The sequence below is a fragment of the Urocitellus parryii genome, chromosome 5 (genome assembly GCF_045843805.1).
Source record: "Urocitellus parryii isolate mUroPar1 chromosome 5, mUroPar1.hap1, whole genome shotgun sequence".
In the NCBI taxonomy this organism is placed as follows: Eukaryota; Metazoa; Chordata; class Mammalia; order Rodentia; family Sciuridae; genus Urocitellus; species Urocitellus parryii.
Window position 1 is genome coordinate 28,476,600 of NC_135535.1, and position 24,759 is coordinate 28,501,358.

At 34.5% G+C, this 24,759-nt stretch overlaps 1 protein-coding gene across 3 annotated transcripts in view; it reads left to right on the forward strand.

Moving 5' to 3' along the window:
- The first annotated feature begins 8,686 nt into the window (after positions 1-8,686).
- The window catches only part of Dcn (decorin), a 35,344-nt gene continuing 19,271 nt past the window's right edge, over positions 8,687-24,759 (forward strand). The window contains exons 1-2 of one of the 3 annotated variants that reach the window (XM_026396880.2): positions 8,687-8,875; positions 12,734-12,980. In XM_026396880.2, coding sequence (XP_026252665.2) covers positions 12,767-12,980 — 214 coding nt within the window. In that variant the 5' untranslated portion in view covers positions 8,687-8,875; positions 12,734-12,766. Of the gene's footprint in view, positions 8,957-11,785; positions 11,986-12,733; positions 12,981-24,759 lie in introns of those variants that run through there. The other 2 variants (XM_026396896.2, XM_026396889.2) reach the window with 2 other exon arrangements.

Consider the following 24,759-nt stretch of genomic DNA (forward strand, 5'->3'; position numbering starts at 1 on the left):
AGAGATACAACAGTGAACAAAAGGTACAATATGCCTACTTTTATGTCCCATGCATTCCATCAGCCACATCTAAGTAGACTCAGCCTAAGTAGACTCAGTTTTGGGTGAACTGAATTATGATTTTTAACTGAAGAAATTTTTGTCTACTTTTGATTTTTTTTCTAAAATTTTTGTGTTAAAATTATTTCTGTTGTTTAGCATTAAACATGTAAGAGTTTTGATTTTTAGAATTAAACATTCAAGATTTTTTAGTTTCAATGTATTCAAATTTTAAATGTTAGAAAAACTTTAGTGATACTATTTTTTGAAGAAGATATTAATAATTTTTTAGTATTTATAAAATAGCTAGTTTGCCTAGGAAATATTTCTATTAAGACCAAAATTGTAATTTTTATTTGCCAAGTAAGTTTAGCAATATTTTAGAATCATAAAATATGTCCTTCTCCTGTGTCATAGATGTGCTGTGAAAAGACAGGTATGTTACCAATGTTCTATTTTCAGTACTGAATAGAGAGCTTAAATTATGTATGTATTATTAAAGACAGTAATTCCAAACACATCAGTTGGTTTTCAGATTTATCTGTAGTGGATAAGTTATAAACAAACATTTGGTGACATTTAAGTGTTCTTAATGAATTGTTTTCCACAGAAAATCTGTACATTGTGATTGTTGCATTTCTTTTTTGTACTTATTTTAATAAAGAATGTTAAGCATTTCAAAATTACTCTTTTAACATATTCATGGCAAACTAGCAGCCCTACTCATCAAAATTTATTGATTGAACTCAGAAATGTGTTCCGATAAGTCCTTCCTCTAGAAGTCTTATAGTGCTGCCTCCTTCTTTGCCTTGATACTTTCTTCCCATTCTCCTCTCCTCGTATGTAATTTCAAAATGAATATCTAGGAAAAAAAAAAAGAAAGCAAGCAAGAAAGAAAAGCTTAGCTTTTCCCTAAATTAAAAACTTGCTTTGATTCCTGAAATGGGCAAATTTATGGAGACAGAAGAGAGGTTACAAGTTCCTGAGGAGAGAAAGAAATATGGAATTGTTTAATTGACACAGAGTTTCTGCATGGAAAGATGAAAAAGTCCTGGAAATGGATCCTGGTGATGGGGGTATGACACTGTACATGTCCTTAATCCCAATAATACAAGCACTTAAATTGTGAAATGGTAAAATTAATGTTATGTGTACTGGTACTACAATTAGAAGTATACAAAATTTAAAACAAAGAAAAAATTTGGAAACTACCAGATTTGTAATGGATTTATTAAATACTTGTTAACGGATTGCTATGTGTTACTTGTCAATGTTGGTGCGATCCCATTTTAACTGCCAGCTGGCAACAGTTAAGATTTGCAACTACATCAAATCTAAAACAACAAAAAAATCTCCACAGTATTTCCTCTAATCCCTGAGCAGCTTTCACTACGTGGTTTTACTCTCTTGGATAAGCACATAATGTTCTTATCATTCAGAGGGTAAACAAATCACCTTTTTAGAGAATGTTTTGATAGCAGGAACTTCTATGGTTCTTGGCCGATGGGAGGAATTAAGCACTCTGCTTATAGTTGGATTTTTGTATTGTCTTGGACCATGAGTAATGCTGGGGGAAGTTCCTGAAACTGGCCTCCAGGAATGAAGACGTTTCATGAGAAGCCAATCTTTTGATGAAGAAAGCTCTAAAGAGATTTAAAACTGAAACACCAAATGTGATCATGCCCCAATTTTCTTTTGTTTTCCCCATAGGCTCATAATTATAAAGTAAGCTTGTCTGCTGGTGATTTAATGCCTTTTTAAATGATAAGCTTAGACATCAATTCTGTGCAAAAATGGTCACATAAATTATTTTCAGGAGGTACTATTTCCTCAGGTATTTGAAGTGGATTCATTCAAGATACAGGATGGTTTCCAAAAAAATAAAAACACTCATGATTTCAATGGAAAGCATGTTTCACTTTGTTGTCATGTTAATATATACCTGCATCAAAAAGCTCATCTCATGAATTGCTAAAGAAATAACCTCAACGAGGCAAACTACAAGGGATAAACTACGACCAGGGAAGGGGCAGCTTGAATCAGATCAGATGGTTCTCAAGGGGCCACAAATATCTCAGAAAAGTTTCCTAAACGAAGTCATTATTTTACAGTACTGACATTAGAATAAAACTTTTCATTCGTTTGCTTTCCTTGAATTCTGGAAGGTTGTACTCTGTGGTGGAGAATTTACTTTCCCTTGGATACAGGGCAAATTGAAAGAGAATATTTACAGACCAAATAGGTGCCCTGCAGTAAACACACAGCACAGACATGACCTGCATCTGAATGCTCGAAACCAAAAGGAACATAGCTTTCAGGCCAGAGTGTGTATAAAAGGCAAGAAGAAGAAGAACAAAAATCTCTTAAAATCCTCAACCCTTTCTGAAATTTGAATGACTTAACACAAACTTACAGAATTCTTTTATGACAGGTTCTGTTCCAGACCCTTTACCCACACAGACTCATTTTATCCTCATGTGAGATAGCTGCTATCATTATGGAGAAACTCTTTTAAGATTACACAGATTATCAGTGGCAGAGCTGTGAGTCAACCCTAAGCAATCTGGCCCCAGGGTCTGTGTACTCAACTATCACACTGCTGCCTCCCTTAAAACTGATAATAAGAAAACATCTTCATTAAAGGAAATAAAAAACACTGTGTGTTCTTTGCTTTCCCTAATTCACTAATTCACTAATTCATGTATTACACCTTATTCTGCTCCTTCTTGTCTTGAATTAAGCCTTGAGTTTTGTACTCACACATTTTTTTTCTTTGCTTGCAAAAGACATATAACATGGCCATAGAAGCTTACTTTGACAGGTTTATAGTAGCAGCCCTTCCTTCCAGCTGCATAAGTCAACTAAGATGTAAAGAGGCAGGAGCAGGGCCCAAGAGGTGGCCTCCAGGTAGTGTCTGGGTTTTGTCTTTCTTTTCTGTAGTTTCCACTCACTTGCATTACACTGCTCCAAAGCTGGTCTCATCTGTGAAAGTCACCTTTCTTCCCATTCAGCGAGATAAACTTTTGTTGAAGACAGGGTCATTTCCCATGTGAGAATTCTGTCAATCAGGGGAGGAGTCTACATTAATTGTTCCTTTCTTCTTTCATTCTTCAATTCAGACTGCATGATTCCCCAGTTACTCATAGTAGGGTCGCTATCAGCACTACACATTATTTTTGTTATCTTAAGAGTTGAACTCATAGAATATATTATATTTATATTCCAATAAATTCCAACCATTGCATGCATCAAGAGATTTAGTCAACTCAGTTATTTTGTGGTTCTTTTCCTCCTAACATTCTCCTTGGAGGAGATCACAAGGCAGACAAAGCAGTCAACTCTTTCCTGGTTAACACTTAAATGATAGAAGCCGTTGGTTGGAGTGGTATAGAGAACAGCTGGAGTGTATGCCTTCCTCACTATTTAACTCTGTGCTTTTAAAATTGATTATGAAAAGTGTTTATGATGCCACCATACTAGAAGATTTATCGTGAGCTTTAGTTGAGATAATGCACTTAAAGAACATACCTCAGTGTCTGACACGGAATGGGTACTCCAAACACATCTTTCATATATCACATCAGCTGTCTGAGTAGTATCCCTATTTCTGCCTTGCTCATCTTGTTATTAAAATATTAAGCCAGGCACAGTGATGCTCGCCTACCATCCCAGAGATTCTGGAGGCTGAAGCAGGAGGATGGCAATTTCAAAGCCAGCCTCAGCAAAAGTGAAGCAGTAAGCAACTCAGTGAGAACCCTGTCTCTAAATAAAATACAAAATAGCTCTGGGGATGTGGCTCAGTGGTTGAGTGCCCCCAAGTTCAATCCCCAGTACCAAAACCAAAAAAAAAAAAAAAAGATATTAATACACTAAAGCAATAACCTCTCAACTAGTTTCCTTGACTCATGTTTCACTACTATGAACATAGGTGTAGAAATTGATTAGCTAAAATAAATAATTTTAACATGTTATTACCTCATTCAAGGACCTTTGATAATATCCAGCTTCCAGCACAGTAACTGGTATATTTTAATCACCAAATAAATATTTGCTGAGCAAACGAATGAATAGATGGATAAATGCCCCACTGGAGACTTTCAAGTCCTTCCCCAGTGAGACTCTCTACTCATTTATTTTCTCATGTCTATAAACACTAAACAATCATTTAGTGTGTGACTTGAACGTGTCATCCAGCCTGGGAGTGTTTGAATATTCAAGAATGATAAAGGAGCTCATGGTTCCTTTCAAAGAAAAACATGTACTTCAACCACATTGATTTATTCATCTTTTGCTTTTTCATTTGCAAGATTATGTTAGCACAGTTTTGCCATTCTAAAAAGCCATTTCTCTCCTTTCATTCCATGCACATTCTTGTTATCCCTCAGGATCCAGCTGAAGTTAAACTCTGCTCTACATAAATACCTACTTAACAGTCCTGTGTAAAGTGATCTCTCCCTCATTCCTCCTTCTCACTTGCTAAGACAATTACTCTTAATTACATCATACTTTACTTTGGATGGGAATCATACGTTATAACTTCTCTGGTATGCTAATACTAACATGTTATTATATAAATACATAGTTTATGCTCTATCTTCTCCTCCAGTGTAAATCCTTTGAAGTCATGTCCTTCGTGCTTAATTTTGTGTTTCTTAGTATCTTGCATAGGCCTTAATATTAATGCAATTTTCCCATAGTGGTTCCTCAGTCAGTATTTTCTGATTGGTTGATGGATAGGTTACTGAAAAATTGCCTTTTTTTTAACAAAGGAATATGTGCCTTCATCTAGAGAGTCAGTAAGTACAAATTGATTGTTCAATATTACAGGAAGAATAATTTGTCTCTTGATTGTAACTGAAAAAGATGCTCCTGAGCATTCCAGAAAAGAGTCAGAGAATAACAGAATTGATTATTTCCTTGCAGAGAAAGACAGGTTTATATCTCTGTACCTTTTCCCTATCTCAATTCATTCTTTATCCTGACCGAGTACCTATTCCTATTTCTCTATTAATGTTTAGCATAGTTATGCTGAAACTGGAGTCTCTGGTTCCTTACAAAGTCCGTCAATGAATTTCAGCAGCACCTACTTCTATAAAACATTGTCAGAAAGAAACCCTGGCCATTATTTAATGACAAAAAGTGGGGGTTGAAACCCAGACTCATCAAACTGCACAGTGTTCTTTCTTCTCACTATAATACAGTTTGGGTGTTTTCTTAGGTTGTTGATAGAACAACCACTAGGGGTACAGTATTGAGTTCTGTACTGGAATGTCCAAGGGAAAGTTTGTAACAATACCATCCATAAGAGCAAGAACAGCAGAAACAACAACAAATGTGTATATGTTGTTGGAGATGCATCAGGCACAGCTCTAAACGATTTATATATTAGCCTTTAAACCTCATCCAAACCCATGAAGAAAACAACACTAGGGCTATCCACAATTTATGGGCCAAAAGCCTGTGGAGCCAGACACAGTGGCACATGCTTTTAATTCCAGAAGCTCAGGAGGCTGAGGCAGGAGGATTTCAAGTTCAAAGCCAGCCTCTGCAACTTAGTGAGGCACTAAGCAACTCAGTGAGACCCTGTCTCTAAATAAAATATAAAACAGAGACGGGGATGTGGCTCTGTGGTAAAGCGCCCCAGGGTTCAACCCTGGTACCAAAAAAAAAAAAAAAAAAAAAAAAAAAAAAAAACCAACCTGTGCAACAGAGAAATTTGTGTAAGGACACCATGGTGATGGGTTGCAGACACATAGCAGGGGAAGGAAATCAAGGCAAAAGCGTCCTACACTAGGTTTTGTTTCAAGCCATCCTGCATTCAAGATTTCCCTAAATTCCACCTTAGTCATCTTCCTTGGCAGAGTGAGAAACCTATCTGGGGTGGCAAAACATACAGCCACATAATTCACTCCAACCCCTGACTTAACTTTGAAGTATCAGTCTAAGAATAGACCAGTCACATCAGGTTTGTGAAGATAATCACTTGCTTCCAGACCTCTTAGAAAATAAAAGGGTGTTAGAGGAGGCCTTTCTAGCTCTGGCATTCTTCACTACCTTAATGTGATGTAAAATTGAAGTCGCTTGCTTGAGATGTCAGTGAGGAAAAAGTGAGTAGCCTTGAAATGAACTTCGACAGCATGAATAATACAGTTGCCCTATTAGCTAGTGGGCTGTCAATAGAAATCGCAGTTATAATAGTTTAGCAGAAGGTATGGTATCTGCTCCGAATTAAAATACTGCACATAAAGTATTTTAATTCAGAGCACTTTATTGTATATATCTATCTATCTATCTATCTATCTATCTATATATATATAGATAGATAGATAGATAGATAGATAGATAGATCTCAACCAAAGTTTCAGAGAACCCAGTGTTCAAACATTCCAAGTCAGGATGAAACTAAGCAATCTCTGAATAGACATTGATTCTAGCCTCAAAACTGTTCTAATTATGTTAGATTGCAAGAAACCTGGATTTTAATTATTTAATTTTATTCGTTTGATTATTTATTTATTTATTTGCTGTCAGGGATTGAACCCAGTGGTGCTTAAAACTGAGCTACATCCCAAGCCTTTTTTTTTTTTAAAAAAAAAAAAACAGGATCTCAGTAAGTTGCTTACAGCCTTACTAAGTTGCTGAGGCTGGCTTTGAACTCTTACCTCAGCCTCTTGAGCCTCTGGAACTACAGGAATGAGCCTCCCTGCCCAGCCACATTATTACTTTTAAAGCAGGCAAAGAAATTAAAAGTCATCTATGTATATTTTTGCTTCACATACAAAACTCCATCAGTCATATGTGGCTTAATGAGGGCCAGAGAAATTAAATAAGTTCCCCGAGTTCACACCATCACAGGAAAAAAAACAAAATGTGAATCTCTACCATAATAGTCCTGCTTTTATAAAAGCAAAATGATCTGTATATCAAGGTTTATGTCTTTTTCTACTTCTACTCCTGTTCTCCTTCTTCCACTTTTATTTACTACCTCTTTACCTCTACTTTCTTTTTTCTCTCTTTTTTTATTAGATACAAACATTGTTATAATTCATCATTACACATGTTAGTAGGGCTGGTTTTTGATAAGGAGCAAATCAGGGGTTGAACCAGACAATAATCATGGTATAGTCCACAGTCAATATTTGACTGTCCTTGCTAATTCATCAAGTATTTCTTCATAATTCACTATGTTATATGATTGTTGAGTGCAGGTACTTTAGAAATATGGACATGGCCTGTTTCCTTCTTAAGAGTAGAACATGTCCATAAATAATGAGACTAGGAGGAAGAAGTAACTGTATATCATCAAAAAGTCATAAATTCTATGCAAGGAGAGCTCAGAAGAGGAAAATTAATTAAGTCCAGGTACGGGGAGTAGGGTGTTCACATGAATGTCAAAGAAAAACTTTTACATGCCTTTTTCTAAACTACCAGAATAACTGGGCATGGGAGTATGAGATATTAAGGATATAGGGAGTGGGGGTAAAAACGTGGGAGGCTAGGCTTGGGAAAGAGCCAAAATATAATGGAGTCACACCCACCCCCTTCCTTTGAATACCCATTAAAGAATTTAATTCCTTCAAGTTGCATCAGGGAAAAGAATATTTACTGTAGAAGTATATACTTAGATGACTACATGAGGGAGGGAAGGAGGGAGAGGTTAGGAGGGGGTTCTTCTCATGTTTCACAGATGTTGACTTTAAGTTTCCACCTGGTAACAGCCTAGGGGCCAGAGCATAAAGATACAAGTCAAAACAAAACATAGAGACTTACACAGAAACAACTCACAGCATCCAGCAAGGGAATTATTTAAAAAAAAAATTCTTTCCAGTGGCTAAATAAATATCTTTCCTCGTATTTGTACTTTCTTTTTTTCCACTTATTGAAATTTGGAAAGAGCCAAAGAATCTATTTGCCTCTTCAAAGTTCTGGATTACATATAAATATAGCCTAAGAAAAGCAGTTTTTTTTCAAAATGAGGATTAAACTATATTGTAACCACTTTCTAGTATCTAGGTGTTTTATTTTATAACAGCACAACAACAACAACCGGCAGAAAACAAAACAATTTTTTAAATTGTGAGTAATGAAAATAATAAATGACATACTTTTTATATAAATCCCTGGCTTTCTTCCAGGGTACTATAGAAACACATTCAAAATGCACAGAAAGGTCCACAGCATAGTACTTGAATTTGCACATACCTTGTAAGGTAAGTAAAAACCTGAATGAGGAATTTTGAATAAGCCTACTCAGTCATCTTTGCAAACCACATTTAAAACAACTCCAGGATTAATTTCATTCCACTTTCTGGACTTGTGCATCTTAAAAGCAAGAAAACTTGTCATTTTGGAAGTATAAAGAATGTTCTTGATAAACAAAGCTAGAAAGTTTGCAGAGGGGGGATGGTGTTGGGGGTGGGGAGACAAACCCTTTAGTTACAATATTTTAGGGAAAGAATCGACAATAAGACAAATTTCAAGTCAAGTTGCTCCACTAAACTACAAAAGCAGTTTAGAATCTTAAGCAGATGCAAAAAGAATAAAGCAAATGCGGAGGAAAAAAAGACCGATAAAGTTTCTGGCTACAATACAAGAGACATATCATTACCATATGATCTAATGTGGGTGTCAGCCGGATTGTGTTCATTGAGGGAAACCTTATTTTTTAACTGTGCTATGGAGTAGAAGCAGGAGGTTTTCAACCTAGTGACAGTCACTGAGCAGCACCTACCCCCTCCTCCTTTCCACACCTGCAAACTCTTTTGCTTGGGCTGAATATTTAGTGTAATTGCATCTCAGCTTTGAGGGCTCCTGTGGCAAGTACCCGGATTAAAAGGTACGGTTTTCAATAATTGTCCTGAACTCTGCTACAGACTAATAAAACTTCGGTCAAGTCGAGAGCAAAAGGAAATATTTGGTGAGAAAAAGAAAAAAAAAAAAACATGCTAAACTTTTAGTAATCTTATGCAACCTTTTAAACAAGTATTGCTTGAAAGCAGAAGTTAAATATTTGGTAAAATGGTTGAATGCATTGTTTTAATTTTTTCTCTTCTGTTCTTGCAAAGATGCTTATGAAAAAACTGTAACCGAACACCACGACTATCTATATTGATGTTTTTGTATTTGTACTGATGAAATGTTTAGCTCTTTATGAAGTGTTAACAGAAAAGTATTCTAAACTAGCATAGTATTTGTGGTTAGATTATACATTTAAGGATTTATTCCCATCCTGAATTCTTGTATATTTTACAAACTTTTAAAACCTCAGAGAAGTGAACTCTAGTGATTAGCGGTAGAGAGCTAATGTATATTTCTATAACCCCCAGAAATGAATAGAAATTATTACCAGAGGTAAAAAATAAACATTGCAAATACTTATTATGTTAAAGACCTAAGATATTTTTGCAATTGCACAATTCCTTTACTGTAAAGGAGTGTCCTTTTCAGTATTTTAAAGCAAATGGAATTTATTATAAGGTACATGCACTGTAAAATGAGGGTGTGGGTAATTTTCTTTCTAACTTTAAAACAGGGTAACCTGATGACCACTGGTTAAGTGGGCTCTCAGTGATGTAAATGCTTGTGGCTTTTTCTTCCTCCTGCTGTTTTTAACAGAAAAAAAAAAAGCCAAATACTTTTTATAGTAGTCCTATTTATGGATAAATGCTGCTATTATTTATTTTAAATTACTTGTATTATTAATGAAGTTTTGAAGTCACCCAGCACTGGGGATTTTAATTTTGATTTGCACTTAATATCTGCCCTTACCATTTAAGGGATACATTTTAATTTTAAAAGTCATACTAAAGGTATAAATGACATTTCATAAATGTTGGTCTGAACGATACAGTGAATTCAATGTGCTGAGGTCATTTTATTATTTTTGATAAAGCATTTATAAGCCATGACAACTAACATTAGTGGAATAATGACCCTACATACATTTTAAGAATACTTAATATAGTTGCAATGAAATGTAAAAAGTATGTCATTTCAGTAACAGTCTCCTTGCTTTCTATGGGCAAGTTCTATTTGCTGTTCATTTTTTGCATGTGATTTATTAAGAAAGGAAGGAAATAACTGAAGAAATCAAGACTGTCAGGAGCCTACATTAATCATTTTAAGATGCTGTGTTTTCAGGTACATATGACACTAAAGTAGAAGAAGTTATTTCATGAAAGGATTTACATAAAGTTGCTGGACATGTTAGTCTTTCTTAGGATATTTGTAGTTAAAATGCATTCATATACACAAAGCCCATGAAAGTGATGTAAAAATAAGTCATTGAATCTATGAACTGTCTTACTCAGTTTCTATCAAAAAGAATATTGCACAGAGAATTTGCACCATTTTTAAAAAGAGTAAACAATTCCAAATGATGATACTATTGCTCTGAGCTAATGCTCAACATTTCCTTTTTTGGGTCGTTAGTAAAACAGCCAGGCATTTTCTACTCTGAGGAAAGGATTACAAAATGACATCTGCATTGACTCTCTTTGCTATTTATTAAATCTGCAATTACTTTGCTTCATTTTTTTTCTAAAATTATAAGACATTAAATATGCAAGGCTAGCAAACTTGTGGTAAACCGTAAACATTGCATTTTAATGTGAAACAGATAGAGGACCTCTCCTTCAGATCAATGCAAGAAAATGTCCTGCCAAAACAACAGTCTCCCCTTAAAGAGAAACTCAACAACTGAGTGGGAATGGGCTCAGGAGAACCTCTGACACTGAATTTCAATTGGCAGTGTGAATAATAACATTTATTTTTAAAAAGAAAAACCATAAGCCAGTATTGTGTGTATTTCTTTAGACATACTCCAATACTGAATATAAACTAAGAGCAAAGGTGTGAGCAATTGAAAAACATTTTGTTTCTTCTCTAGTGGATCTGGAAAAACTTCCAAAAGACACATACAAAGATTTTTTTCCCTTTATTTTCATATGTTTCCATTGGCTAATGTGGCTCAAAACAATTCTTTAATTCTAATTATGAATGTTCTGCCTTAATATTAGTTCTTATACATGTACAATTCAAAGCAATGATGTTGAGACTAAACATAATATCTGCAATATGTTCTGGGAATTTAGAAGAGTTTCAATGGCATTTTAAAACACATCTTCTCAAAAATGGATTATTTGTTCTCTATGCAATCAACCACTTTTTCCTATTCTGACTTATTCAGATTTATCATTGAGTTATTTAGGTCACATCGGCCCATTTAACAATATGGATGTATATATTTATAAGACTTTGTTTAATGAATAGGTAAATATTATATGCATTTGTCAAAACTGAGCTTTTTTTCTTTATTTGACTTTACAAAAGGTTAGTAAAATGTAAAAATAGATAATATATAAATTATCTACTAGTAAAAGTTACCACTAGTAAAAAGTAGATAATATATAAATTATATAACAATCAATTAGGTTTTCCATATGTATTTATTGACTTTTTTAAAATAATCAATTTGGGATTTTAACCAACAGATTTATTTTTTAAATGTGAATTTTTCTTATACCACATTGAAGCTCTTTCCATTTGATATATGTATACATTTTTTTATTCTAGAAATTTGGATTTGAAGAAAACACTAGATTGTGTCTTAAAACAAAATGATTGGTGACTTGGAAAAATATTGAATAAATTATGTTGTTAATAAACTGATGGTCAACTGAGTCATTTGTGTGCAAAACATTGTGCAAGGCTGGGTACAGAACAAGGGATACTAAGACACGCCCTGAAGGACTACATGGTCTAGAGAGGGGGACAGACCAAGCATGCAAAACAAATTACAATATAATGTGATAAGTTCTTTAAAAGAGGTAAGAGTGATGTGCTTTGGGAGCACAGAAGAGGCAGAGAGGAGCATCCTGCCTGTATAAGTCAGGGGACACAGAAGGAAAGCCATTATTTAACTTAACCTTTCCACCTCTCCGCAAGGTAAGTACTGTAAATGGCGAGTGACTTTGAGTGTAAGAGTAGAGATAGGATCTAGTAGGAGAGAGAAAACAGAGAGAAATATGCCTAGAAATATCAGATGGCACCAAATTATGAGTGGTCTCACATATGGCACAGGGAATGAGGACATTATTGGCAAGCCATCGGAAGCCAACAAAGGAGTTGCAATAGAAATTAATGAGGTTAATTTTCAGAGGATGGCTTGGGTAGAAGAGTGGAAGATGGCCTGGGGTAGAGAAAATGTTCAGGGTAGAAATGAGCAAGCTCTTGCAATAGTTCAGGGGATGATGAGAAGGCCTAGACCAAGATAAACACAGTAGTATGGAGAGATGAGGATGGTTTCCAGAGCTTCATCTGAGATAAGAATTGGTGATCTTTCATCTGTATTGAAAGAATTTTAACTATGTCATGGTTTGTGTTGAGAGTATCAAAAACCAGAATGACTTATAATCATTAAAACTTTGCAAATTATATGAAAGTATAGTATGTCATCTTAATTCAGACAGCAGATTCAAATAGATTCACAACCTATTCAAAGTCTTCATAAGTAATTCGCTGTGCAAGTGAAGCTATAATTACTTTTATTACCTCTTGAATACATCTTTAATGTTCTCCTTCCTCATAGTAAATATTATTTTTATACTTTCTCCATCTTCACTTTAGTATGGGACATTATATAAAAAACAACTCATGGACTTTGGTCTTCCTATACCTTTCATTTGTTTCCTAGGTTCCTAGGTTGTGAAAATAACTGAGATAAATCATGAAGGCGACCCTCATCTTCCTCCTGCTTGCACAAGTTTCCTGGGCTGGACCTTTTCAACAGAGGGGCTTATTTGACTTTATGCTAGAAGATGAGGCTTCTGGGATAGGCCCAGAAGATCGTGTTCCTGAATTTGGAGAAATGGAGCCCCTGGGACCTGTGTGTCCTTTCCGTTGTCAGTGCCACCTTCGAGTTGTGCAGTGTTCTGATTTGGGTGAGTGGGGTGCAGGCTCTCGTTGCCTACCTAATTTGTCTCTTTCATGGGTCTGGCTTCTCTCAGAGTTGAGGATTTTCGGTTGGTATCTGCAATTCCAAAGACGAGAGACACTGCCACCTAATGAGGAGTAAAGGAAGCAGCATAGGGTAGAAAAGTAGTTTTCAGGTTAGGGACACTTTGTCTTTCCTCCCTTCTTAAAAATCAGGATTCCATCACATTGCAAACTTGACTAAATCACTTTCTTAAGAAGTCTTTCTGAGCTTCATGGCCCCCTTTTTTTTGTAAAATGAAATTTTGAACAAAACTTATATTTTATGATTCCAGAGGATGGTTTATTTTAATTCTATGATTTGGTGTCATAAAAATTTAGACAGTAAGAAAACCTGGACAATCTCTCTACACTGGATTCAGCCCACATAGCGGAGTTGGACCATGACTTGATCATAAACTATGGAGTTATCAGAAGCAAGACAAAGTACATTTTACAACAAGAACTTATCTTCCAAGTACTAAAATGCTCCCTTAATCTCTGGGTCTTAGTGTTGCTTCTACCTATGGTATTTCGTAATCTGGCTGTTTATATTCTTTAGAAAGTTTCAAAGGAAATATTTATGATTAAAGTATGGTATAAATATCCAATGTAATAGTGGAGCATATATCTTTAGCTTAACACCAGACAGTTTGATTGATCTTGTTTTCAGAAACACTTGGTCTGGAAATTCCAAGAGTAATATACTTAAGAGATAAACCTCCAGAAAGTTTGGAGGCCCAATGGATGGGCCAAAGAAGAGTAAACTTAGTTTACATGGCAGCCGATTCACATTCTTCCTTTCTTTTGATGTATTTTCTTATTGGAAAAAAAGAGAAAAAGAATCCTCATATTATGATTTTGCCGTGTGTATTTCCTTATGGAAGAAATCCCATAGTGTATAAGGCGCTTCTTTCAGAAGCTCTTTATTTATTCAAGACATGCCTGCCAAGAATATTTTTTGCAGAAAAAAATTGCCATTAATTTCTACAGTGGAAATAAACTACACAGAGGAACTCAGACAAACATATGATATGTTCAACAGAAAGAGCTGAAAAAAAAACACTTGCAGAAGTTTCTTCAATGTCAGTATATATATATATATATATATCATATAGCTATCCACAACCCAAATGCTTGTACACATAATGGTTTTCCAAAGGGTAAAGGATAAATTCCCTGGCTTCATTCATTCACTCCTGCAGTTAAGATACTAAGAGCCCACCATGTTTCAGTTCTATTCCAGATTATGGGGAAGATGAGGAAGCCATATATGGTCCTTGTTCTTTGGGTCTTACCTTTTAGTGGTGGCAACTTCCTTTTTGAATTTCATAGTCACTACAGGGGATATTAGATTACTATGAAATTTTCCAGAAAATTTTATAAGTGTCTAGAGATAACTCGCATTACTGTCTTGGGCAAGAAATTAATGAGGTTGAAAAAATATGAACAAAGTAACACCATTTGATAGATATACTAGTGGCAACCTCTTTTTTGAAGTTACTAAAATGGCAAAGTTCCCAAGAAGTGTGATGCAGTTAAAATTCACTTTACCTCTGAGAATAAGGTTAAAGGGACTCATTATTACTCCCACTAAATATATTATCAAAACTGAATGGTTGGTATTTTTGAGAGTGAGCCAGTCACTTTCCATAAGCATTATTTTTGAATATAGGTTCACTTTGCTTCCATGAGAAATAGTTTATAAATCTGGAATCTGATAAAAGCATTGCACCAGTTTTCCAATTCTCTACTTTTAAAAGGCACAAACCTACTAATAGGTCAAAACTAAATAGAAAATCTTTGTCTTAGGAAACATCAAGTACACTGACTTGGAAGACACATAATGCAATTTGTTGTTTTGTTGTTGCTGTTACTGTTTTGTTTATCTTGTTTTATATTTAGACACTAAAGTTTTCTATATGTTATCTTTTTTTGTTTTGTTTTGTTTTTTTCCTCTAAGTGCCCAAAGCAAACAACATTCCTCCCTTACACATAGATTTTCTGAATCTTATAGGTTAAGGAAGTAGCCAAGATTCTGACAATGATTTATTTTAAGAAACTACATTTAATTAATAAAACTGAGTTTCAGTGAGCAGTGGGTTCATCCAGGGTACTTTTATTAATTCAGAGATGAATATTGAAATATATCATAAAAAATTTAATGATGTATTTCTACAGTAGAAAATGGACTTGAAGAGAAGAGAAATCCCCTTGCCTTTAAAGAGAACAGTTAGTGCTATTCAGATTTTCAACTATTATCTAACTGTTACTTACTTTATGATCCTGGAAAGCTGTTGAGAACCTTTACATTTTCATGTGTAAAAGTCAGTCTAGGAGATCCCATTATGTAAGTAAAATACTCACCTCACAGAAGCAACTCAATACATGTCTTGATTATATAATGATCATGTCAAGTAAAAGATAATAGATGAGGTTTTTTTTTTAAAGTAAGAAAAATTGGACCTTATTCATAGTAAAGACAGTGTGGTATATTTTGTTTCATGTTTCCTATTGATCTGAGCATGAAGCTTGAATTATTGCAATAAAGAAAAAAATCCAATGCAGTTTATGATGGAAAATGTTGGTTATTTTCTTCATCAATAGCTAATATTATCTTAAGGATTATTCTTGCTCTAGCATTGAATGAAAAGAGAAAAGCTATGATGTTGAAAGATAATAATGCTTGGTTATTATCTAAATAAATACAAGCAAATGTTTCTATTATAATATTCAACTATTTTTTCCACTAAGAAGTATTTCTGGTAAAGTTAAAGAGTGAACAATTTAGATAATTTTTTCAAAGTGAAAACTGTGAAATTAAGTTGAGTAATTAGTCCATGGGCTATTTCAAGTCCCTAGTTGTAACTCATCTTAATATTATCATAATATACTTTTGTAGAGCATGAGGGACTGAGAAAGTACACATGAATTTCCACAGATGGTTGCCAAGTTGTTTTGCATAGTTTGTTGTAATTTAGTGTGTAACTTGAATGGGAATTTTATGAGACCCTTATTTTCTCTCTTTATCTGTCCTCTTCAGGCATAAAATAATTCACTCTTACTAATAGCATTTATAAAAAAAAACAATAAAGGTAGATATAGGACTAGTGACTTCAGAAACCTATGGACATACTCATTCATTTTCATAAAAATACACAAAAATTTTACTATGAATGGGGTACTATGTGATACTTTGATACATGTGTATATTGTATCATGTTTAAATTAGTTTACAATATCTGTCACCTTAGTGTTTATCATTTCTTTTTAGTGAAAACTATCCTAATCCTTTCTTCTAGGTTTTTGAAATGTGTGGAATATTATTGTTATCTCTAGGGCAGCAGCACACCAAAACTTTCTGCTGCTGACTGTAACTTAGTACCCATAGATAACATTTCTTCCTATTCCCACTCTTTCTAGTCCCTGGTAACCACCATTCTACTCTCAGATTCTAAGAAGTTTCCACACAGGAGTGAGATCATGCTGTGCTTGTCTTTCTGTGCCTGGCTTATTTCACTTAGCACAATGATCTCAAGTTTTATTAATGTTGTTGCAAAGGACAGGATTTCATTATTTATGGCTGAATAATATTCCATTGTGTGCATGCATACCATATTTTCTTTACCAACTCATCCATCAATGAGTACTATTCTAACAGGATTACATCAAATTAAAAAGCTTTTGAGCCAAGACCCAATCAACAGAGTAAAGAGACATCCTGCAGAATAGTAGAAAATATTTGCAAACTGTAACCATGATGAGGGAGGGTAGATATCCAGAATATAACAGGAACTTCAAACCTCAAAATAAAAAAAAATATATTAAAAATTGAGGTTTTAATAAAACCTCATTTTAAAACCTCTATTTTAAAAAGTCTAAATACATATTTCTTAAAAGAAGACAGATGACCAAAAGGTACATGAAAACATGCTGAACATCACTATCATCAGGGAAATGCAAATCAAAACTACAAAATATTACCTCACCTGGCTGGGTGGGGTGGCACATGCCTGTTATCTCAGTGTCTCCAGAGGCTGAGCAGAAGGATAGTGAGTTCAAAGCCAGCCTTAGCAAAAGTGAGGCACTAAGCAACTCTGAGACCCTGTCCAATAAAATATAGAATAGGGCTGGGCATGTGGCAAAGTGGTTGAGTGCCCCTGAGTTCAATCCCCAGTACCAAACAAGCAAACAAACAAAAACAATAACCGAAGATATTACCTCACCCCAGGATGAATTGCTATTATTGAAAAGAATAATGATAACAAGTGCTGGCAAGAATGTAAAGAAATAAGGATGCTTGTACACGCTTGATGGTAATGTAGACTATTACAGTCATGATGGAAAACATTAAAGGAACTAACATAGGATCCAACAATTCCAAGCTGGGTTTATATTCTAAGGAAATGAAATCAGCAAATCTAAGACATCTGTGCATTCATGATCATTGCAGCACTCTTCATACAACCAAGAAATGGAGGCAACCCGAAAGTCCAACAATCTATAAATGTAACTCCTTGTCAAATCTTTTTAAAATGTCTTAATATCAGTCTTGTCCTTGTTATCATGAAGGAAGATAGTATTTCTTGTGTGTTCTTTGGGTCAGCCATTCATCTTTTGTCAAGGTATTATCAGTTAGCAGAATTTGGTAATGACTTTTAATCTCATTGATGAAAGACAGATTAGGCCTGAAAAGTCAAATATAAGTATATATCTCATCTTTTGTATATTTTTCAAACTTAAAATAACACTGATTAAATTTTTTTTATAGTTAAGTTTCAAAAGATTTGGAGGAGGTTTTAAAAATCATTTGATATTGGAAAGGGCTTGGGTCATACAATTAAACACCTCTGAGCTCCTATCCTGCTTTGCCATGGTAAGACTAGAAAATACGTGTGAAAATGCTTATCATAGCAACTTTTACATATAGTTCATCATTTCTAAATTAACCAACAACCTGAGGTTACTTATGGCACATCCTTTATTTTCTATTTGAAATTGACAAGTCTCTCATATATGGTTTGTCAAACTAGATATAAAGTGTACTGTCTTTCTCCTGTCTCCTAAGGAAGGATGTGTTATCTCCAAATATAAATAGATGAGAATTTTTTAAAAAATGTACAATTATCAAGAAGTTTGGTGCTCTTTAATCCAATATTCCTTTGAACAAAAACTGTTTGGAATTGAGGATGAAGCATGTATTTATTTTATGATAGTAAGTGATTCAAACTTCACATTCTTAACCTTCTGGAAATGGCACCAGAAGATAGAACACATTAAATTTGGTCATGTGAAAGCAACACAATTACCTACTGGTACCTAATATGTTCCTCTTAATGTAAAGGATATTTTCATTAAAAAAAAAAAACAACTCAGGGAAACTACAGAATTGTTAAAATTGCATAGTTTCTTTTTAAAACTGACTCTGCTCATGCTGGTGAAAACTTTGTCCGTGGTTACCACTTGGGATATATTATGTCACGGTTGCTGGTCTGGGGAGACTAGTTTGCCCAAAGCAGATCTTATAAAGGAAACAATAAACCATTAGACTTCTCCCCTGAAGTCAATCCATAAGAATAAATCAGGGCTATTTTGCAGGGTGCAGACAGGATGCTAGAAGCTCCTGTTGCCTTCATAGTTTCTAGCTTTATAGCAGCAGGGATGTGGGTGGCAGGGGTTAGGGGGGAGTCCCTTATTCAGATTGTCAGATGCATCAAAAGGGCTTCTTCAAAACACACTATAGGAAGAAGGATGTGCAGAGTATGCCCACTGGGTTGCTAAATTAGCATTGGGCAGAGGGTGAGTCTGGACAATCCTCAGAAAAAGCGAGATTTACACTCAGGTCTTACCCAGAGAGCTGAGATGCCTGACTCGGGTTAAAGATGGTGAGGAGGAAGAGAGGAATCTAAAACAACTGGATAAGTGTTTGCCTTCTTGACCCGCCTGAGAACTGATGCAGCCCTGGTTTCCCTCTTGGCCCCAGGAGGGAGAGCAAGGCAGCTGTGTGGGATCAAGGCATTTCATTAGACAGCAGCTGGGTTGCATTCTCTTTTGGAAGAACATCCTGGCTCCAGGGGACAGGATGGAAATAGGTTAGCTGGAACAGCAATTCCCTGGATGAAAGAGGAAAACCATGAGACCCTGTCATCTTAACTTTTTCCCTTCAAAATAATTACAAGAGGATTCTATATTTCCTCAAAAAAATGAGGATAAAGAATTTAAACCAGTTTGCAATCCAGTCTCAGTAAAAGGAGAAAGCCCCATAGCAACTGCATTGTAATACTCCCGACTTATTTACCCTGGATTTATTCTGTAGACTGCTTTGAGACAACTTCTCCTGCATGTCTACTTCTGTGCTTTCATTCTATCTATATTCTCCTTGATTGTCCTGTCACAATTGATTATACATACATGCATAGAATTATGCAATATTTTAAATCACCTCTGTATTGATCTGCTTTCTCCAGCAGAAGGGAAGTGTAGTGATAATTTATATTTGTAACATTCTATGCACAATAAAATGTCTTATACTTGATGGGCTCTTAAAAATCAATAAGGAATTAATCAATTAATCGATAAACAGATGCACGGCTTGGTGCTTGGGTGAATACTCTATAGTAGTACTCTTGATGCTACCAAACTGGACACCAGAGGGAACATGGCTGATTGGGTATTAGAGAGCATACAAGTACAGTGCACCCTGGCTTCTTCCTTTTGAGGATGACTGTAAAGCCAGGAAACTTAACCCTTCCTTAAGTTTGTTTGGAAAGGCAATAGAAATAAAAGAGAAAATTTTCTGTTTCTGAAGCCTGGACTCACTGCTATCACAGTCCGATTACCATTTGTTTTTTTTTTAATATGGGAAAAAGGAAAACATGTTTGCCTGAAGTAGAAAACATTTTTTGTTGGGACTGGAGAACCTGAATGTTATTTTGGTGATTTGACAAAAACTGAGGCAAGTGTATCACCACTATCCTAATTATTAAATTGAAGACAGAATTATAAAAAAAATAAACTGTCGGAAATCAACAAGTATAAATCCTAGAGTTTGGACTCCTGCCACGTGGCAGGAAATAAAGCATGATGTTTTAGGGTAACCTGGCCTTTGTCCAACGTGATGTTTACCAGATTGCTGACATTTACCAGCAGAGCAGTGCTCTTCATCACTGGGACTACCAGAAGGGGAAAAAAAAAAAGGTAGTACATTTCTTACTAGTCTTTATTCAAAAATGATTTTCTGTTAACAACTTAGTATACTTGTATTTACTTTAATAATCATATTTTAAAGAAGACAAAACTCATTTTACACAATTTGTGAGAGCAAATAAAATAATTCAGGTTACCTTAGGGGGGAAAAACTGTGTTGTAATAGAAAAATGAAAATTAGATTAAAGTTTGTTGAAAACTAAATTTAGGAAATCACTTTATTCCTGTTACTATTGCTGCAGAAGTATTTTATTCCCAAACATGGTAACTTCAAAAAATCATTTTATTTTGCTTACAATTTGAGGAACAAGATATTTGGGAAGGGCTAATAAGGGTGTTCTCACTTGAGGTTTCTCACTGTTTGCAGTCAAGCATTAGATAGGACCAGAATCATGGGAATGCTTGCCTTAGGCTGGCCACCTGGATGATGTCCTTTAGACTTATGATGAGCATTGGCGCTAGTCACAAGGGACTGTTCAATCTGTTTGTTGTCTTCAGAGTGACTCATCTGTCCAGATGGTGGTCTAGCAGTAAACATATTTCTTCAGGCTTCTGGCTGCCCCGAGAGCAAGCATCTCAGAGGAACTAGATAGCAGCTGTGAACTAGGTAGCAGCTATGAACTGGGTACCACCTTTTCTGACCTAGCCTCAAATATCATAATACCATTCTACAGCATCCCACAGGTTCACAGAGGCATCATAAGTCCATCCTAGTCTTAATGGAAAGGAAAGAGGATTGGACTTCACTTCTTAAGGGGTTTGGGATGAGTTTTTATATTAGAAGGACATGAAGATAAGAAATATAATTAATGAAATCTTTGAAAAGTACTATTATTTTGCACATTTGCTTAGATCTTCATGTTTCTAAAGAGAAGCATGAGCATAAGTTACTCTACAGAGTACTAAATAGAGAAGATCCATAGATACTACTTGTCTCTATGAAGGTCATTGCAAACTGCTTAAGAAGTTAAATAAATTATATTTAAATTAATTTTAAGCTAACATCATCTACTTAAGATTGTATGAGAAGCAATCAGTCATATTATCTGGACTTTGTTAAAACTATAGAACATCTTATTTGAAGTTTATTCTACCTGGCTAACTGTTATATCATTTTAAAAATGCTTAATATCTTATTTTCTCTATTGTTTTGTGAATTACTGTAAAATCCATCAATATCTGTAGGAATGATTTTATGAAAATCATATGAAGTTAATATAATTATATGTAATTAAAGACAGTATTTGTTAACTCTGCTTATTTAAGTGGTTAAAAAAAATAAGGTAAAATAACGGGTTCCATAGAATACCACATGGCTTTTTGCATGGTGAAGATTAGTTTTGGTTCAAATGAGCAACTTTTAATCATCAAAATAATATTTAGCTCAAATGTATTTCTATCCAATGTGACCCTAGGCTCAGTTGGTTTCAGATGAAAATATACAGGTTTAGAGATGCAAACTTGAGTTCTGGTCATCACTAGTTAGTGGTTGAGGTCATTTTAAACCAGATAATTTTGAATACAGATGGATAAATAAAGACTGATATTTTTTAGATTTGAAAAGTACAGCATTTACACCATCATATGGAATTAAATTAACCAGAAACAGCTAGTGAAGGCCTAATTACTTATTGGGATTTTTTGGTGCAGATAATGTGAATGACATATTTGATGGTATCATTTACTTGAGAATTAGAAACAAAGTTATGATAATTATAACCAGTTATATCCCAATACTTCTGAAAAAAATAACTACAATAAAAGTAGGATGTGGAGAGATTTAGTAACAAAATATGGTGGAAAGGTTCTCAAAGACATGTTCACAAACTTCCTACCTATGACTGTATTTCAAAATTAATCAGAAAGACACCTGTGTACAAACAGCTAGAGGACATCAGGAAACTTTTGAGGTAATTCATCCTCTTTTTTTCCTACAGGTAGAGACATCTGATGAAAAATGATCATTTGTCTTAGTTAACCCCAAACATGCAGAAACAAAGAACAAGCACAAGATCCTAAAATACAGGACAGTACATCATAAGATTTAGAAGCAGGGGATCCATGTTATTTGAAGTGGTAGAGATGAGTATTTATAGAGTAGGGAAGGAAATAAGAGGAAGATTTAAAGCACTGTGAGATGGAAGTAGGAAGAAATGCCTGGATGGAGTTTTCCATGGGTGAGAACTCAAACTATCTTGGTTCTTGGGCTACTTTAGCCATGAGGCACCTTGACTAACCCACCTGGCATTTCTGGGTTTCTTTTTCTCTACCTGTGGAAAAAAAAAAAAAAAGAGGATGTGTTAGCTCAAAACTTTTCTGATTTCTGGGACAACTAAATATTAGTGAATGTTGAAAATTTCATTGATTAATAGGGTCAAAATCAAACCTAACAAAATAACAACAACCTGATGTCTACTATCATAATGTTTTTTTTTAAAGAAGGTGTGTATAAAAAAAAAGGAAGTAGTAGCAAGAAATACTCTCATAAATTGCGGGAGGTACTTTATATTAAAACTAACCAGATTCCCCTTGTTGTTTTTCTTATTTTGATATAGGCCAATAGAAACCTCATTGTGCATGCTGGAACATTTGGGATGCATAGACTACCTGACTTTTTCCCTTTGTGACATTCTAGAAACTCAGCTGTAGTATTTTGCCTGTGGTATTCTGCCCTTAGTTCTTGAACATTCCAGGCAACACTTGTTAGAGTCTTTAAAAATATAACATGATATTGGGTGTGATATCTTTTGGAGGATGTAGATTTGACAGGAGAAAGTATATGTCATGTTGGAATCCAAGAGAGCAATCTTCTAAACACACTTTGTCACTCTTAGCTAAATGAATTTTCTCTTGTCATTAAATCTTGTCTGAAAATCATCTGGACAAAGGAATGTATCATATTGCCTTACCTGTCACATTGGGCTGTTTGGAAGAAAATAAAATAACATTGTATTTTTTTGAATAATTATTAAAGCCTCAGAAATATAAAGTATTAATAATAAAACATTCATATATGAATTATCTCAAAAGGACATGAATTTATTAGTGATTCATACATTAAAATAGCTCTACAGGAACTAAGCAGTAAGAATCACAAGGCTGAAGAAGGCATTTTTTAATGCTAAATCTTCAGAAATAAAGCATTATAATTAATCTCAAGCAATTTCTTTTATTAAAACATTCTGAGATAACAACATAATAAAAATTGCCCGTCACTCGGATATATCAATCTCTTCCTCTACATCTAACACTATCTTTGCAGTTTGAATCTGAACAAATGTTAAGTGTAACCAGAATTCAAGTGCAACGATGTGGATAAAGTAAAAATAATGAAAATTAAGACTTATTTTTGACTCCCTAAAAATGCCCAAGAAATAATATGTGGGCAGTAACTTTATATCTTTATTTGAAATTAAAGGAAATTATATCGTTTCTTGGTTGGATAACAACTAATTATCAAAGATTTGGCAGAAGTCTCCCACCTCTAATTGCATGTAATTAGTAAATTGACATTCTGAAAATGGCAGGGATTATGAGTGCATAATGCCATTAAATATCCTCCTACGAGGTAGCTGTTCTGGTGGTTCACTGTTTATGATGGAAAACACTTCACTCTCGCTATTTCTATGGGAACTGTTTCTGTAGTGAGTTCTGTATTTACATGGCATATTGATGTAAGTTCAGAATCACATGAATTTTGATATTGCAATTTATGAAGAGAGTGATCACTGGATTAGGGACAAGATTATTTTTTCCACTAACAGAACAATGATATTGTGAACAAAAATTATTTGGAAAAAAAACTCATAAATACATGACTTTAGATATATTTTAAGTCATTTCCATGAAAAGCAATGAGGATAGTTGAAGTATGTCTACCATAATGGTTTATGGATGTATTCTAATTAAAACTCAAAATTGGAAAGGAATTTTCCAAACATAGGAGTTATTCTGCCTCATTATAATTTGATTTTTAATTGAAAAGTTTGGATTAAATTATGTTTTCCATGCAACATGGATAATTTCTGATTTATTCCTACTTTATATTCAGCTGCTAGCAAGTTGATGGTTCCTAGGAGGTACTCAACCACATACTGTTGAATGAATGAAGACATGTTCTTCAGCACTTCAAGTTACAGATATGATGGAAGATTGCTTCTGTCAAAGACTAAAAAGTATTCGAGATTTACGTTATGCAATCTTAAAATATAGAAATAACCACATTGAGTTAATAGAATGTCAAATTTATATTTAGCATCCCACACGATAAGAAAAAAGCCAAAGGAAGACCAAAGGCCTCATTTAATAATTTTCCATTAGCTTTCATTCCCTTTACTCAAGGTGGCATACATTTTGAATAAAATTGTTTTAGTGACTAGTGAAATTTTTTAATACCATGGACACATTGCTTACTCAATACATTTATATTTGTAAACTAACAAAAATAACTCATTTAGACCTAAATGTAAAGTTCAAAAGTAAAATTTTATAGCATTACCTTTAGAGAAGTTATACTATCAAATTTATTTTATTTTATTCTAA